Source organism: Mus pahari, chromosome 8 (assembly GCF_900095145.1).
Source record: "Mus pahari chromosome 8, PAHARI_EIJ_v1.1, whole genome shotgun sequence".
NCBI lineage: Eukaryota > Metazoa > Chordata > Mammalia > Rodentia > Muridae > Mus > Mus pahari.
Genome location: NC_034597.1, coordinates 69,021,317 through 69,038,169, shown reverse-complemented (window position 1 = coordinate 69,038,169; position 16,853 = coordinate 69,021,317). Strand labels below are relative to the sequence as shown.

Below are 16,853 nucleotides of genomic sequence, written 5' to 3'. Positions count from 1 at the left end.
CTCTTTCTTTCTTTCTTTCTTTCTTTCTTTCTTTCTTTCTTTCTTTCTTTCTTTCTTTCTTTCTTTCTTTCTTTCTTTCTTTCTTTCTTTCTTTTCGAGACAGGGTTTCTCTGTATAGCCCTGGCTGTCCTGGAATTCATTTTGTAGACCAGGCTGGAGTGATGATTTCTTAACATCATTAAAAAGTATATAGGTCTTTGTATTTGAAAAGATTTGCTTTGTATTTTTGCTTCTGTGCATGCATGAGTGTCTGCGCTTGGGAGGGTGTGCCTCAGTCAGGACAAGTGCCCCAGGAGGCACTGGACCCTCCAGGATGGAGTGAGCTGCCCATTGCAGATGCTGAGAACCAACCCTGTGCATGGGCAGTCGGTGCTCTCGGCCACTGAGCCATGTCTACAGCTCCTAGATTTAATCTTCCAAATGGGTATACACACTTCTTAGTATTTTAGTGCCAGATGAAAGTTGGCTTAAATATGGCTAATGTTGGGAATCCCCTTCCAGGGGTGTAACTTGTAATCAGGCTTTGTGTTTTGATTTAAATTCATGTATAACTTTATTCTAGTAAATATGAAACTGTAACAAATTTATTTAATTTTTAGACTCCAGTATCCACAGACATCACTCCCAGTTTTGTTACTAAATAATGTTGCTTTGTAAATGTACAATTTCTTTTGGTAGTTGGTTTAGTTTTTCTTTCCATAGCATATCTTAATATGAATCCATTTTATTTCCACTTACACAAGTCTGTCTCCCTTCTTACTACTTAAAGTTATGGATGAGCCAGCAGTGCAGCCCTGTGAGCCAGTCAGTCCGTCTTGTGACTATGATGCAGAAGCAGATGAAGCTAAAGAGGATGACACGAAAGAGTCGCCATCAGGTGAGAAATCAATGATGACGCCACTTGGAAATCAGTGATGATGTCATGTAGAAATCAGTTACAACTGACTTTGCCTTTGATTTTAAGTTTGAAATGAAGTGTTGAATTTCTATTTTTCTAAAGGCCTTTGGGCGGTTTGTGTTATTCATGATCACTAAAATAATAATGGCAACATATGAGTTAGGTTGACAAGGATTCCTATATCTCTTGTGAGATCTAAGAGATATCTAGCGAGCAACAATAAACTAAGTGTTATGGGATGATTAAGTGTCTTCGAAGAAATAGCCAAGTTTCCCCACTTTAGCCTGGAGTTGCTCTCAGATTCCTTGGGAAGCTGCGAGAAAGCTGCTGGCCTTTCCTGCATCAAGCTTGGCCTTTGCCAGATTCAGCAGAGCCTTATATTCTGCTGATTGACCAATGCTTGCTGCAAAGCTAAGCTTTCAACCCAAAAGGCTTCTAACTACAACTCTGTCTCTACCAAATTACTTTTTGTCTAGGAATTATTGTTGCTTGAAGACGATTAACTGTCTCCCTGCCTCTTGGCTTTCAAAAGAAAATGAATTTGTCCTTTTAACATTTCACACAATATAAGTGAGAGTTTCCAGTTACTGTTGGATAAGACAGGCAGAAGTGAAAATATTAATGATGATGATGTAATATGAAAATATCTAATAAAAAAAGATGGGGAAAAAAGATGAAAATGCTAAACTAAAAAAAGCGTGAAAAAAAGAAAAAGAATAAAGAAGAAAATATTAAAAAAAAAAAAAAAGAATATAGGGTGGAAGGCCAGGGGACAATTTTTAACAACAGAAATACTACACCCCATCACTTTTAACCTGATGATGGGCTTGGTCTGTGATACACAATTTGCCCACCTGTAGATTGAGAACAGTCGGATTTTCTGGGTTGTATTTACAGGGATTCTGTAAATATTAAATGATAAATACCATTGTAAAGTGTTTGGGAAAGGTAAAATATATAGAAGTCAAAAAAAAAAAAAAAAAGAAAGAAAGAAAAGAAAATAGTTATAATGTACTCAGGAAAAGTCAGCATAATATATCAGAACTGTTTCTTAAAATCCATTAACATTTTGTTTCCAAACTTGGTTTAATCTTTTCTGTAGTTTTCCTAAGTAAAAATGAAGATGATAGTATCCTATTTTAATTGGTTTGTAGTGAAGATTGACCAATTTACTGTACAAAAGCGCCCTGAGTGGTATCTGCTGTGCAGGATTTCATAAATGGGTGTTCTCTATCATTTTTGTGGTTGTTGTTATTGTTGTTGCTTTGAGAAAATTTGTTTGATCGTACTAAAAACTCTTGAGAAAAATAAAAATTAAGTTCAGCGAAGTTCAGATAGTCAACATATATATCTGCAGGCAATTTATTATATTCACTTTCCAGATGGTCATTGAACCTTCAGGACATTCAGTTCTAATACATTCTCTCTAGTGTCTGGCTATAACTGTTAGAAGGCTATTCTTTATCATAAATTTACATTTTCTTCCTTAAAATTCAATCCATGATGGAGGATATTAGTGGGTTTTTGTGTCATAATGTAGGCAGTAAGAACCCCTGGCATTTGTATGGTGTTTTTATGATTGGCTTACGAGTTAATTTCCCAGATGGCATTTTACCCATTCCAAGTTGAATCTGTCTTCTGGGGCCATATCTTCCCCTTCCTCCCCATGGCAATCCTTAAATGATGCTGTAAAGATCCCTTGCTACATCTGATGCCTTTCTAGATATCTGGTGTCTCTTAACTTTTTCCAGTAGTCTGCTATTTGGTGATTTTGAATTGTTCATTTTTCTGGCTGCATCCGTTTGGCCAGTGTCTATCTTTAAAAGTTTTGAACAAACTCCAGATGTTTTCTGTAAGGCAATGACATAGATATTCACGCTACTCATTCAGCACATTTTTGATGTTGCCCAAACTACTGAATTTCTTTTCAAGTTTAATTGCAATAGCTTTCCCTCATCTTTATAACCGTTCACCTTTTTTTTTTTTTTTTTTTAATTTGGACCATCACATTTCCACCTGTTAAATTCTTGTGTCGTCTCCAGTGTATTTGATCTGTGAAGTTGGTAATCAGGCTTGTGATATAAACTACTGGCTATAGTAGGGTTAGCGATGGTACCTATACATCTGTTCTCTTCCATATGTGTGCACTCTTGTCCATGGCCTCCAGTCAGCCATTAGTCCACCTTACCATGCTCTCATAGACTCAACACTTCCACTGCTTAGAGAGGAAACAGAAAGATACTGTTGGGGCACTAAATATAGAAATAAACATAGATTTAGGAAAGCCTTTAATCTTGCCACATTTGATGCCAATTTTGCCTATAATCCAACTTATTGAAAATCATTGGCAATCGAAGTGGTCCTCCTATTATCTTTATTGAATCATCTGTATTGTGTCATTATTAAATTATACAATTGATGTCTAAGATGTGAGAAATGCAGTATATTAATGTGTTCAGGGTGGTGCCCTACTTAGGAAGGCACTAATTTGATTCCCTGCAGTGGAGTATTGATCTTAGTCAGTACTGCACTTTCTGCTTTATATCAGAGGTAAACATCAAAAGTTGCTTTGTGTTAGAAATTAGCTCCAGGAGTCCCATCTGTCACACACAAGAGTGGCTCTTCTGTTCCTTTTGTGCATCTGGGCTGTTTTTGATCAGAGAAAATACATGCAAGAGTAATATAGTTAAGTTTGTAATTAGTCTAAGGGAGAGTGAGGATAATTAAGTTTCAGAGTACTTTTAAATTGAATTTAATGACTACTGCCTTTAATACCTACCACTGGCCTCTAGATTAGTTCAAGGTGCTGGTTTTTTCCCCATTATCTTGCCTCGTGTTAGATACAATTAAATCTTTTCGATATTTTCTTGAATATTTTAACTATATGGAGCTTTTACAAAAAACGTAACAAAACCGTTTGGAGCTTATCATCATTCAAATAAATGATGTCAAGGAAGGCACGTTGGTTTTACTTAAAGATTAAATGATATCCTCGATTTTAATTTTTAAAAATATTTTTACAATTAATATATTTTGACTATATTTTTTCCCTCCTCCAATTTCTCAGATCCCCTCTAACTCCCTACCAACCCAACTTCATGGTCTCTCTCCCTTCCTCCCCACAATACAAATATCCCCCTGCCTTCTCCCCCAACCAAAACAAAGACCAAAACAAACAAACACATAAAACAAACTAAATACTACACACAAAAGGACATGGAGTTCTGTTTTGTGTTGGCCTACAGCCTGCCCTGGAGTGTGGTTGAGATACCCAGTGACACTCCGTTGGAGAAAACTGGGTTTCTCTGTCCCAGAAGGTATCAGTTGTAAAGAGCTTTGTGGCTAGAGGCAGGACTTTGTTTCTACATATCCTTCTTTATCCTGGCATTTGTCTGATTTGAACTCATGCAAGTCTTATGCATGATGTCGCCTCAGTGAGTTCATGTGTGTCTCTGCCCTGTCGTGTCTGGAACACAGGGTTTGGAGCTTGTCCACCACCCCCTGGCTCTTAGAATTTTTCTAACTCCTCTCCTGCATGGTCCCCTGAGCTTTCTGAGGAGGAGTTTGATAAAGACATTTAGGGCTGAATGCTCCAAAGTCGTTCCCTCTCCGTTCATTGTCTAGTTGTGGGCCTTCGTTAATTACCATCTACTGCAAGAAGAAGCTTTTCTCAGGATGGTTGATTGTTGCCCAGAGCTAAGTCCAGCCAGGTGTCTCCATCAATTGAAGACTATGCTAACTCCTGCCTCACATGTGCTCATGTGTTCTGTCACCTCACTTAAATATGATGGTTTACCCAGTATACATGATTAATGGGTAATGTGGGTAGTTTGCAGCATAACAGTTACCAGGCTTTAGACTTCCTACTTATTGAGTGTGGGTTGATCACATTCAAATTAAGCATATTACTGACTTAATGATATCTGTGCTCTGGTAGCATCTATTCAAAACCAGAGATCAGTATATCTCCCTTGGAAGATATTCTCCACATGTCTCAAGAGAATGAAAGTAAACTGGCTGTTGAGGTAAACAGAATTAATGTCTTCAGTTCCACTCACTGATTTAAGGAGGCATTGTGTCTTGAGTTTAGAGGGGGTGGTTTAATTTTATACTGGTTTCCTTGGCCATTTTTAATCTGGATTTTTGTCAACAGCCAAAACCACATCTCAGTCTCCTGATGCCCAGGCAAGTCGTGGCCATCCCCAAACTGATTCTGTCGCTGGTCCAGCCATGGCCACCACCAAAGAAAACCTCCCAGTGCTCAACACTAGAATCATCTGCCCAGGTAGTGTAGTTGTGCTTTAAGATACCCGTGAAAATGAGTGACTTCTACTTCTCTTACTCATGAGCTACAGAAAGGCTTAAGAGAACATGTTTTGCCAAACTTAGTTGTAGAAATCCAGGTCTTTAGATTACTCCATGCCTAATTGTGTAGGACATATTCAAACTTACATTTAGGCCTTGCCCTAAGAAGTGTTAGTTTCTTGGTTCTAGGTCAGAGCCCAGAAGTGTGTACCTGAATTGGAGCTGACCTCTAAGGATCCCCACAGACATCTCCTGTGGTTTTAAGCCACTGCTTTCTCTTTAGGCTGTTTTAGCTAGTATTTGTTTCAGCCTGGATGGAATGAGTTTGCCTTGGACTGATACAAGTAGACACCAAAGAGTTTAGGAGGGAGCTAGAGGGAAACACATGTGTCTCAGAGCTTCCTAAATCGACAGAGGTTTTAAAATTCCTTTCATCATCATTCAGAACGTGTTGGAATCCATTTAGTTCCTTCTGGTGAATTTCTCTTTAAATATGGGCTTTAATTCAAATACTGGTTGGAGAGTTTGTTCCTCTCTTTGAATAGTGACAGATCAGCCAGACAGATGGTCAGGGAAATAGTGTACCCAGAAGTCACATGAAACCGTGGGATCCAGTCAGCATCCAAAGGACACCCAGACACAGAGGAATGTGGGACACTCTCTAGGATAAGCCAGTTAGGTCACAAAACATTCTCAGTAAGACCGAGCGGATCTCCAGCTCGCTGTTCTGTGCTCAGCCTGGTGGACTGCGAGGGGTGAGGTGTGTGCGGCATACAAACGTGGAAGTAAAATTAGAGAAAATAATGGAATAACTAAAAATGAAGCAGAGAACCCTGTAGGTGGAACAACAATATGAACTAACCAGTACCCCCTGAGCTTGTGTCTCTAGCTGCAAATGTAGCAGAAGATGGCCTAATCGGCCATCACTGGGAATAGAGGCCCCTTGGTCTTGCAAACTTTATATGACCCAACACAAGGGAAGGCCTGGGCCAAGTAGTGGGAGTGGGTGGGTAGGGGAGCAGGGGCGGGGAGGTATAGGGAACTTTCGGGATAGCATTTGAAATGTAAATAAAGAAAATAATAATAATAAAAAGAAAAAGAAAAAGAAAAAAATTAAGCAGAGAAAAACAATTAGAAAACAAAAGAAGCAGAGAAAGTACTTTGATATGAGAACAGAAACACACCATCCTAAAACTTAGCTGATGCAGCTGAAGCCTGCCTGGCATGGAGTGTAGAGCTAGCTGTAAAGGCCAGCTGCGAAAAGGTCCATTCACCACCTCACGTCGACCACCAGGCACCCACCGGGGTAACTAATGGGAGCTGATGGGAAAGCAAGGAATACACGTGAGAGCACAAATAAATATGAGAATTTTAAAAATCAGTAGAGAAAATGAACAAGAGAGAGAGAAGATTCAAATCACTGAAGTCAGGAGTGGGAGAAGTCTTGAGGCATCGTGGTGGAGTTTACAGAAATATAAACGGATGGAAACAAACTGTGTAATGACTAATCACAACTCAGAGGAAACAGGCAAAGGCACAGAGCCATATAAACTAAAAATCCTGTTCAAGAAGGAAAGGAAATAACAAACCAGGAGTGGTAGTGCGTGCATTTAATCCCAGCACCCAGGAGACAGAGGCAGGTGGGTCTCTGTGAGTTTGAGGCCAGCCTGGTGTACAGAGCAAGCTTCAGGACAGCCTGGGCTACACAATAAATGTCTTAATAAACCAGGAAAGAAAGGAAGTGTAACTCTATCTCCTCAGACGTCTCTTGCATATAGCACCCAGAGTGGGGCTTCCCCTTCTAAGGGGAGTCGGGGAGGACTCACGTGAGCCGGGACTGGGAGGAGAGCAAGGGTTATATTGGGTTATAAAGTGAATAAATAAATAAGCTTAGTCAAAAGCTGCATACATGTGCGTACATGTGCTCATATGTGCACATACGTGAGCTAAGCCACCAAAGGTAATAAGTGTGTATGTGGAAATCGCATCTCTATCATTATATTTCTATGCACCGCAACTGAGCATTCTGTCCATGCAATTAAAGAAAAAAGTTCACTTGAAAGTGCATCACCAATAACAAAATACTTAGGGATGAGTTTAACCCAGAAAGTGAAATGCTGAAAGCTACCAATTGTATACTTGCTGAATGGTGAGTGAGAAAATATCACAGATATTCCTTTTCATGTTTTTCTCTTTATTACAACATGCAGACATTTGGAAATACTAAAACACTTCACGTTCCTAAGCATCATCCTTTGGGCTTTGGCTACTGAGTGGTCACTGAGAACCAGGAAGGTTGAATGGACCAGGCCAGAGTCGGCTTCCTCTTAACGTCTGATGCTAATGTTTCTGGCAGGTTTGAGAGCAGGACTTGCTGCCTCCATTGCTGGGAGTTCTATCATCAACAAAATGTTGCTGGCGAACATCGATCCTTTCGGTGCAACACCGTTTATTGACCCAGATCTAGATTCACTGTAAGGAACGCTTCTGTAGCTGTTTGACTCCCCTTTTTGTTTGTTGGTTTGTGTTTCTGTTTTGTCAAATCCTAAAACTTGGTGTGTGTGTCCCAAAGTGTATGGAGTCTATCTGCAAAAGGGGTGATGTGGATGCTCAGACATGGATCATGGTCTGTCCCTGAGACGGGTCCCTTTCTCAGCTGCTCTGCAGCCACTCCCTGGTGCAGAGCTCTGTGCCTCGCCCTGAGGGGTGGCCTTAGTGCCTGTTTGTAGCTGTATTCGTGCCATCCCCAGCCTTTCTCTCTTCAGTCTGCTAACCCCGCCATCGTTCTTCACCCCACTGTATGGTTTCCTTATTTCTAGCTTCTAGCCCACATTGACTGCATCTCTTTTTTAGACTCCCCAAAACACTTTTGGGAGCTTGAGATATATTTACTTTTGTTTTCATTTTAAAATTTGCTTTATGAATGTATGTGTCCACACACACACACACACACACACACACACACACACACACGACCCGTCTCAGGGACAGACCATTTGTGCGCGCGCAAATACATAGGTGGAGGCCAGAGTTGGGAGCCTTCCTTGACCAATTCCTCACTTTATGCTGAGGCAGGGTCTCGCATGTGAACCTAGAGCTGACCTGACAGTTTGGCAGCTTAATCTGGCCCCTGTCTCTTCCTTCTGTGTGCTGAGATTGAATGCTGGCTTCCTTGCCCACCAGGCATTTACCTGGGTGCTGGCGATCTGACCTCTCTAGTCTCCCTACACTTGTACCACACAAGTGCTTAGCACACTGAGCTAGCTCCCTAACTCAAAAACATTTCTTTTTTAAATCTTATTTTTTGTAGTGGTATTTCTCAAGGACAGTATAAAATTTTATTTTAGGAATTTTTCTTTTATATTCATTTGTGTGTGTGTGTGTGTGTGTGTGTGTGTCTGTGTCTGTGTGACCATGATATATCTGGTGTGTGTGTGTGTGTGTGTGTGTGTGTGTGTCTGTGTCTGTGTCTGTGTGACCATGATATATCTGGTATGGTCAGAGGACAACTTGCAGGAGTCAGTTCTTTCCGTCAACCATGTGTGTCCTGGGAATTGAACTCTGGTCATAAGGGTTGGTGGCACACACCTTTACCTGTGGTATGAGGAGAGGATTAACTCTTGCAGGTTATTCTCTGATGTTCATACATATATGATGGCACACATGGCATCTGTGCAGTACCCGTCCACCCCATAAAAAAGTGATGGTGAAAATAAAAAGAAAACGAGAGTGAACAATATTTATAACAACACACTGAATTCAGAAGTTGCTTCTTACAGTTTGTCCACTATTAAGGGTTGAAATGGAAGAGAGGGCATTGCACCTGACTGGAAAGCCCTCATGTAGATGGCGGCTTCTGTCTGTGTAGGCAGACCCTGGCGTAGAAGAGAAGGCGTAAGGCTGCCAAATTTAGTAGAAGACAAAAACAATGACTATCTTTGCTCTGCTTTTGCCTCAGACCAAAAATTATTGCACTTGTGCCCAGAGGGCGCCCGCAGGGTATGGCTTCTCCTTTCCAGTCCTCCCGGAAGAATGGCTACCTAGGGGTAGTAAGTGTAACCGTGTAAATAAACTGTACCATAGTGAATCTGAAATTGACTTTTGTGTGCTTTTCCTTATTATCATAGAGATGGATACTCTGAAAAATGTGTCATGAACAACTACTTTGGGATTGGATTAGATGCAAAAATTTCATTAGAATTTAATAATAAGAGAGAGGAGCACCCTGAAAAATGCAGGTAATTTCAATAATACCCATAATGTCGTTACATGAGGGCAATTTTACTTTAATTTCATTTATTATCTCTTTTGATTTAAGAAGTAAATACATAATGTTTCCTGACATTGCACAACCATATTTATTTTTTTTCAGAAGTCGAACTAAAAACTTGATGTGGTATGGAGTCCTTGGGACCCGGGAGTTATTACAGAGATCATACAAGAATCTGGAACAAAGGGTTCAACTTGAGGTGAGTTAATCTTGAAGCAAAGACATTTGAGTTTATCCTCCATAGATAATTTGTGGAGCTAAGTTGACCTAATTTCCTCTTAATTAGTAATTAAATATACTGTAAAGGTCGTGTCAACCCTGCCTAGAAACAATAGACATAACCTGGCCATTCCCCTCTGTTCCTGGAGCTGGGGCCACCAGAGTGGAGCCATGCAAATACTTTAGTAGGACAGTGCCTTTAATCATGGATTTTTTTTACACTCAAATGTTCCAGTCCTGCCTGCAATGCTTAATGTTTTTATAACATCCTTGAAAATAGTGTTTGCAGTGCATACATTTTAATTTAAATATACATTTATTTTGATCCAGTTATTTCTAACAAGTCAGTTAGAAAATAAGATTTTGACAATTTTTTCCTAATTTAAGTAGAAACTTGGAGATAATAAAAGTTACTTAATCTCTTGCAATAGCAGGAAAAAGACGATTGGGAGTCTTTGAAGTCTATCAATTACAGTAAATTTATTTTCTTTTATTTTTTGCCCAGGGCATATCTTATCTTTTCTTTTCTTTTCTTTTCTTTTCTTTTCTTTTCTTTTCTTTTCTTTTCTTTTCTTTTCTTTTCTTTTCTTTCTTTCTTTTTTTTTTTTTTTCCGGTTTTTGGGACAGGGTTTCTCTGTATAGCCCTGGCTGTCCTGGAACTCACTTTGTAGACCAGGCTGGCCTCGAACTCAGGAATCTGCCTGCCTCTGCCTCCCGAGTGCTGGGATTAAAGTCGTGCGCCACCATGCCCGGCTCAGATACTATTTTAAATTGGGGATTCCTTGAAAGTTTCTCGGAAGCGATGGTCTTCCTCCAGGGTTTTTCCCTGAGCTGCCTTTAGTGGGAAATGAAGCAGCTTTCCTTTCTTTGCCTACACAGAACTCAGAAATCTGCCTGCCCCTGCCTCCCGAGTGCTGGGATTAAAGGCATGCGTCACCACGCCTGGCTGGGCATATCTTTTCTATCTTGCTCTTGTGATCAGGTATTTTTATTTAAAGCATATCACAGATACAGAGGAATTTATAACTCTCAAGTCTTAAGTGCTCTGGTAAGCTAACTAAACTAAGTACTGTTGTCTTGGCATTATCGTAACAGTGGGTTGTAGGCTAACTGTCAGCTAAATGTCATAACGATAAGCCCATTGCTCCTTGGCAGCCTAGACATATCACTAGGTGATCAGCTGCTTTGATTCATGATTGCTTGTAAAAGTAAAATACAGATGACTAGGTGAAAGGCTACAGGTATGTCCACCAGTCCCACCACCAGTCGGTGCAGGCGCCCTTGTATGAATTGTATGAGTTCCTTCATTTTGATCCCTGGCCCCAGGTGGCCTCACTCCTTAAGAACAGTTAGTTGTCGTTATTGCTGTTACCCTTAGTGAGTAACACAGTAGCTGACACCGTCTCAAGGCAGAAGAGGGTAGGTAAATGATGATTTGTTAAGGAAGATGCCCCTCATTGCGATGACTGACATGTTGCTGCATGGCTCCAGGAACAGACTTGATTGGGGCATGAGGGAATGAAGACATGACAGAGAGATACATGGACAGCAAGCTGGGGTCGGGCCCAGGCTCTGAGCTGCAGGAGCCGAGCACCTCAGGAACTCAGCTGCATATAGGCTTAGACCGGGAGGTGGGACTATTACATAATGATAAAGCCGGAGGTGGGATTTATGACATACAGGAGACAGGCTTGCTAACCTTGGTAAGAGCTGTCTCTGTAAGGGTGCAGCTTCAGGCAGGAAGCATCCAGGGGAAGAAAGCTATGGTAAATGTTTTCTGCACAGGCTGACTACACTAGCCCTTGATCCCCTGCAGAAGGCTTTGCCACGCCTCTGAGCCTGAGGCTACGGGGTCCTTGACTGGTTGTGTCTGTGTTGACAATACACAGTCACTCAGGATTTTACTCACTCAGCCCCTCCTCTACTCCTTACAGATGAATGTGATCATAAATTGGGGGTTGGAGGGGACAGACTCAAAAATATATATTTAGAGCCAGGTGTGGTGGCACGTTTGTAATCCCAGCTCTTCTGGTTTGGAAGCAGGACAGCTGCCCACATTCAGGCCTGGAGTTTCAGGCCAGCCAAGACTGTATTGAATGACCCTTTCTTTAATAAACAAAGCAAGCAAACAAAACAACTATAAAACCATTTAATACTTGTAACCTGTCTTAGTTAGGGTTTTACTGCTGTGAACAGACACTATGACCAAGGCAACTCTTTTAAAGACAACATTTAATTGGGGCTGGCTTACTGGTTCAGGGGTTCAGTTCATTATCATCAAAATGGGAGCATCCAAGCAGGCATGGTGTAGGCAGAGCTGAGAGTTCTACACCTTCATTTGAAGGCTGCTAGTGGAAGGAAGACTGATTTCCAGGCAGCTAGGATGAGGGTCTTAAGACCACGCCCACAGTGACACACCTACTCCAACAAGGCCACACCTCCTAATAGTGTCACTCCCTGGGCCAAGCATTATATGAACCATCACATAACCTAAACAGCTTATAGGCTTGCCAACCTCACGCATGTTCAGAATGCTCTCTTAGCCCATAGTAGATGTCCTGACCCAAAGGCTGCTGTATAATGAAGTGTTGACTCACACACGTAGTCTGTAGAGTACTGGATACAAAAGTGAAACAAGAAAGACGGCTTGTCAGCCCGGGTGGCTGAATGGCCTCTGTTAGTCTTTGCTGCTGATCCAAACTTTAAAGAAGACATCTTACCTAGAGCTCTTTCCTTTGTTTTAAAAGACCCTGATGGTGTGGATCCTTTGACAGTCTGCTGAAACTATGGATCACTTTAATAAAGTTTTTAATACATTAAATAAGCCATGTAGATATGTAGGATTGTATAAAAGTCAGTTAAGTATTTTTGTCAGACTAACATATTTCATTATTACCAATCAAACAAACATCGAACCTGTATCTAATAAATACAATGTTTCAAAGTAGGGCTAAACAAATGAAAGCCCTGCGAGGGTAAAGGTGCCTGCTGCTGAGCCTCATGACCAGAGTTCAGTCCCTGGGGCCCACATGGTAGGAGGGGAGAAATGACTACAGCAAGTTGTCCTCTGGCCTGCACACGAGTGCATACATGCATGCTCTCATGCACACTTAAATGAATAATTATTGTGGGGCAAGTGGAACCATGCCACCAGACAGGAGAACTGGCAAGGTCGAAGCAGATTAAAAAAATCCTAATAAATCTTGTAATTGAGAACGATAGGCATTAGAATCAGCTCCCGGCCAGACTTGGTAAGGCAGACATGCAGTCTGGTGCCCCTGCATTTCTCCTCCTTTGAGCAGTGTATCCATGTCCTTCCATACCAGAGGGGAAACTGTATCTGGGTAAAATAATGAAGGAAAGGTGAACCCAGGGAGTCTGGTGCAGCCTCTGCTCTGCCTTAAATTCCCCACCACAGCATCACCACAGCCCTCCACACTCACTCTTAAAAAGTGGTCTACTTTTTCTTACTGAAAAAAAGCAGAGAATTCCAAGACTTTCTATTTCACTTTTTAACATATATCAGCATGTTTTCCTTTATTCTCTTTTACTATTTTTAGCTTTTTTTTTTATCACATAGCATATACTTTATTTTTAGATAAGAATATATAGCCGGGTTCATGATCCTGCTGCCTCCAAATCTCCAGTGCCATGATTACAGGTACAAGCGACCAGGCTAGACTCATCTGGCCTGTTTGTACCTGTGTGCACACAGTCTCAGCTTTAGGTTTGAAAATCAGGGATCAATGGATAAATTCAAAGAATGGAAATTTGTTGATTAAAAAAATATATCTTTTTACATCCACTAACTAATCCATGGACTTAGCATTACCCTCTGTGACAAGTGTATGCAACAAGACAGACATCAACAGTACTGTGACTGCATGATCTACAGACATGCAGACTATTTTAAAGTCTAGATTTTCCAGATATCATTTCATTTTTATTACCATTTGTCAGTCTGCATTTCTGCCATGCTGCTTGGATGTTTATGGTCCCATTCCTATGACAGAACTCCAGGGTAAATCATAACATATACCTCCTCCTTTGCAGTAGAAGAATGTTGGGTGGTATCAATGGGAGGTTTCACTGAATTAAAGTATACTTTAATTAACAGTGACTTGTCTATAACAAGCCTGACTTACATGTGTCGAGCAGTTTTTCTTTCTAACTGAAGTAATGAGCATATTAGTCTTGTGCGTTTTAAGTAGAGAGCAAATGTAAGCAAAAATAAATAACTGGAAAAATGCATGTTGTATATATATGCTCTCATGACATTCAACCCCTTAGCCGCTATGTCCACCTCAGCATCTAAGTTTTATTTAAGAACAAATAAATAGAATAGAACAAAATAAAGTGAAATTAAAATGCATTTGAGGAACAGCATTTATGAAAATCACAGTTTTGCTTATACTAAGGAAAAGTCATTCATTTAATATAAAAGAAGTTTTTTTTTGGTTTTTTTTTTTGTTTTTTTTTTTGTTGTTGTTGTTGTTTTGTTTTGTTTTTTTACCTTGTTTAGTGTTTTTAAGACAAGGTCTTACTCTGCAGCCCAAACTCTCTGGGAACTTGCAGCAATCCTCCTACCTCCGCCCCACAAGTATGGATTGCAGATGTGTGCCAACCCAGTTTGTATAAGTTTGCTTTTTTTTTTTTTTTTTTTTTCTTTTAAATCTGGAGAGAGGCTGAAGAGGTGGTTCAGCCTTTAAGAGCACTGACTGCTTTCAGAGAATTAAAATTCAACTCCAGGCACTCAGATGAGCTAATGGCCATCCGTTTCTCCAGTTCCAGGGACTCCATCGCCCTCTTCTGGCGTCTTTAGGCACTGTGTTCATTGCTGCCATGTGTAATTACTGTAGCAGTCACAGACCCCCTTTCCCATCTAAGTGGTCATTTTCATTTAGGTGAATTAGAAGGTGGGAGTGTACGGTGCTATCCAATATGTATAGCTTTCCTTGCTTTGCATCTAGATGCATGAACAATACAGCTTTGATTAAAAATGTTGAGTGTGTGTGTGTAAGCGTGTGCTTGCATATGTGCAAGTGTACCAAGGCAAACATGTGGGTGTCAGAGGACAACTTGGAGATTTTGTTCTTTTCATATACATTTGGGTTACACATATTAGGCTCAAGTTGTCAGGGTTGGTGGCAAGCACCTTCCCCCCAGCCCCCTACCATCTCATCAGCCCCTGCTCGGCTTTCAGTTTAGATAGTTGCTGGTTAGTTACCAAACCCAGGCAAGGACCCAGTTATGGGAAATTCTGAGTGAGACGAGTGAGATCGAAGCCTGCCCATACAGAGCCTGCTTTAGACAGAATGTCTAAAACAAGCACAGAGACTAGAACTGTAGTTCTCAACCTGTGGGTCACAACCCCCTTGGGGATTGAATGACCTTTTTATTGGGGACACCTAAGACCATTGGACAAGACAGATAATTATGATTTATTTATTTGTGACAAAATCACAGTGTGAAGTAGCAATAAGTTTTTGTTGGGGGTGTCACCACAGCATGAGGAATTAAACAGTCACAGCATTAGGAAGGTTGGGGACCACTGGGCTAGAAATTTATAGGTGATCTGAAGGAAGATTCAAGAAAAGTACTACATGATCTGGGAGGAAAGATGAAGGGAAGTATACTTTTAACTAAATTTTTATAAAAATCTCTTTAGTTATTTATAATTTATTTTTATTAAGAGAAAGGATGAAGGCCTTTGTAATATGTAAGAGTGTATCTACAAGCAAGCTAGCAAGGCAGAGAAATTACACTGTATCTCATCTCACCCTTTGTAATGTGAAAGAGTGTGTTTACAAGAGAGCAAGCACCATAGTCACTTTTCTGTCTCCATAGCTCTGAAGTAACAGTGTTGCCCTTTTTGACCTCTAAGAGTCTCATGTAGCCCAGGCTGCCCTTGAACTTGCTAAGTAGCTGAGGATGTTCATGAATCTCTGCTCTTCCTGCATCCACTTCAAAGTGCTGGGACTATAGTTATTCTAACCTCCAAGCTTTTTGCCTTGCAGTGTGATGGGCAGTATATTCCTCTTCCCAGTCTACAAGGCATAGCAGTGCTGAACATCCCTAGCTACGCGGGAGGCACCAACTTCTGGGGCGGAACCAAAGAGGACGATGTGAGTAGTGGACTTGGTGTGTGTGAACTCAGTGGTAATTACATTCCCAGAATGCCTAGCTTTAAAAGTGTGCCTCACAATACTAATTGCATGTCAGTATTTACATGACAAATGCGTTACAGTATTTGGAAGGTGTGAGGTAGAACCCTAACATCTTATTTCAACGTTTCCTCTCATGGCTACACTCCCAGAGTTCTGCCATTAAAGGTGTGCACCGCCACCCCTGGCAGGGTTTGGGACTATTTCTGTCTTCTTTGTAGATTTCCCTATGTTATGAAAGAAAAGCCACAGTCACATTTGTGCCGTGCGCTACGCTACTGTTGCTCTAAAAGGAATGAGGAGGAGAATGCAGTTATTGAAGTGGGCCTACGGTGAAAAAGTGGAGTTCATGCCAGGCCCCTGAAAAATCTTACTCTGATTTGAGTTTGAGGCTTAAACGAGCATGCAAGGTATAGGGCACATGATTCGGAGAGATACCTGGTTCTACTGAGGTATAGCCCACTCTTTGCCAGCACACCACCAGTCAAATATTCTGAAGTTGTGAAATCAGTAGAGTAAGACAAAGTCGACGTTCCTGGGCATTCACTCGGCACTCATTCAAAGGGCTATATGTTCATTGTTTAACATCCATGTGATGGGATTTCCTTTCCTCCTCCTCTTCTTTCCCCTCCTTCTCCTCCTCCTTTTCTTCTTTATTCTTCTCCTTCCCCCTCTTTCTGTCCCTCCCTCCCTCCCTCCCCTCCCTCCATCTCTCTCTGGTATATGAGCTAGGGATAAGAACTAAGAACTAACATCCCTGCACAGGCTAGTAGTAGAACCCTGCAAAAAACGCTGACCTACATCTTCAGCCCCAAACCTTACCTTTTTGATTTTACCCTTGAAAAGAAAGAGAAAGTTTCCACAGTTAACTAACAGTGAAGCAATTTGGATCCGGGTGGTTTGGTAACAGAGTTTAGAGGAAGTTATATCAAGTTGTGGCCTCATATTTCCAGGACAACTTTTAATGAGGATATTCCTTTAGAGTGAGCATTTTCCC

The 16,853-nt window shown here is 41.0% G+C and overlaps 1 protein-coding gene across 5 annotated transcripts in view; it reads left to right on the top strand.

Annotated features, from left to right (window-relative positions):
• The window catches only part of Dgkh (diacylglycerol kinase eta), a 169,453-nt gene that overhangs the window by 123,342 nt on the left and 29,258 nt on the right, over nt 1-16,853 (top strand). For all 5 annotated transcript variants that reach the window (XM_021203180.2, XM_029541438.1, XM_021203179.2 and 2 more), the window contains 6 exons: nt 770-877; nt 5,052-5,183; nt 7,560-7,677; nt 9,331-9,441; nt 9,576-9,672; nt 15,710-15,817. In XM_021203180.2, the coding sequence (XP_021058839.2) occupies nt 770-877; nt 5,052-5,183; nt 7,560-7,677; nt 9,331-9,441; nt 9,576-9,672; nt 15,710-15,817 (674 nt within the window). The remainder of the gene's footprint in view (nt 1-769; nt 878-5,051; nt 5,184-7,559; nt 7,678-9,330; nt 9,442-9,575; nt 9,673-15,709; nt 15,818-16,853) is intronic.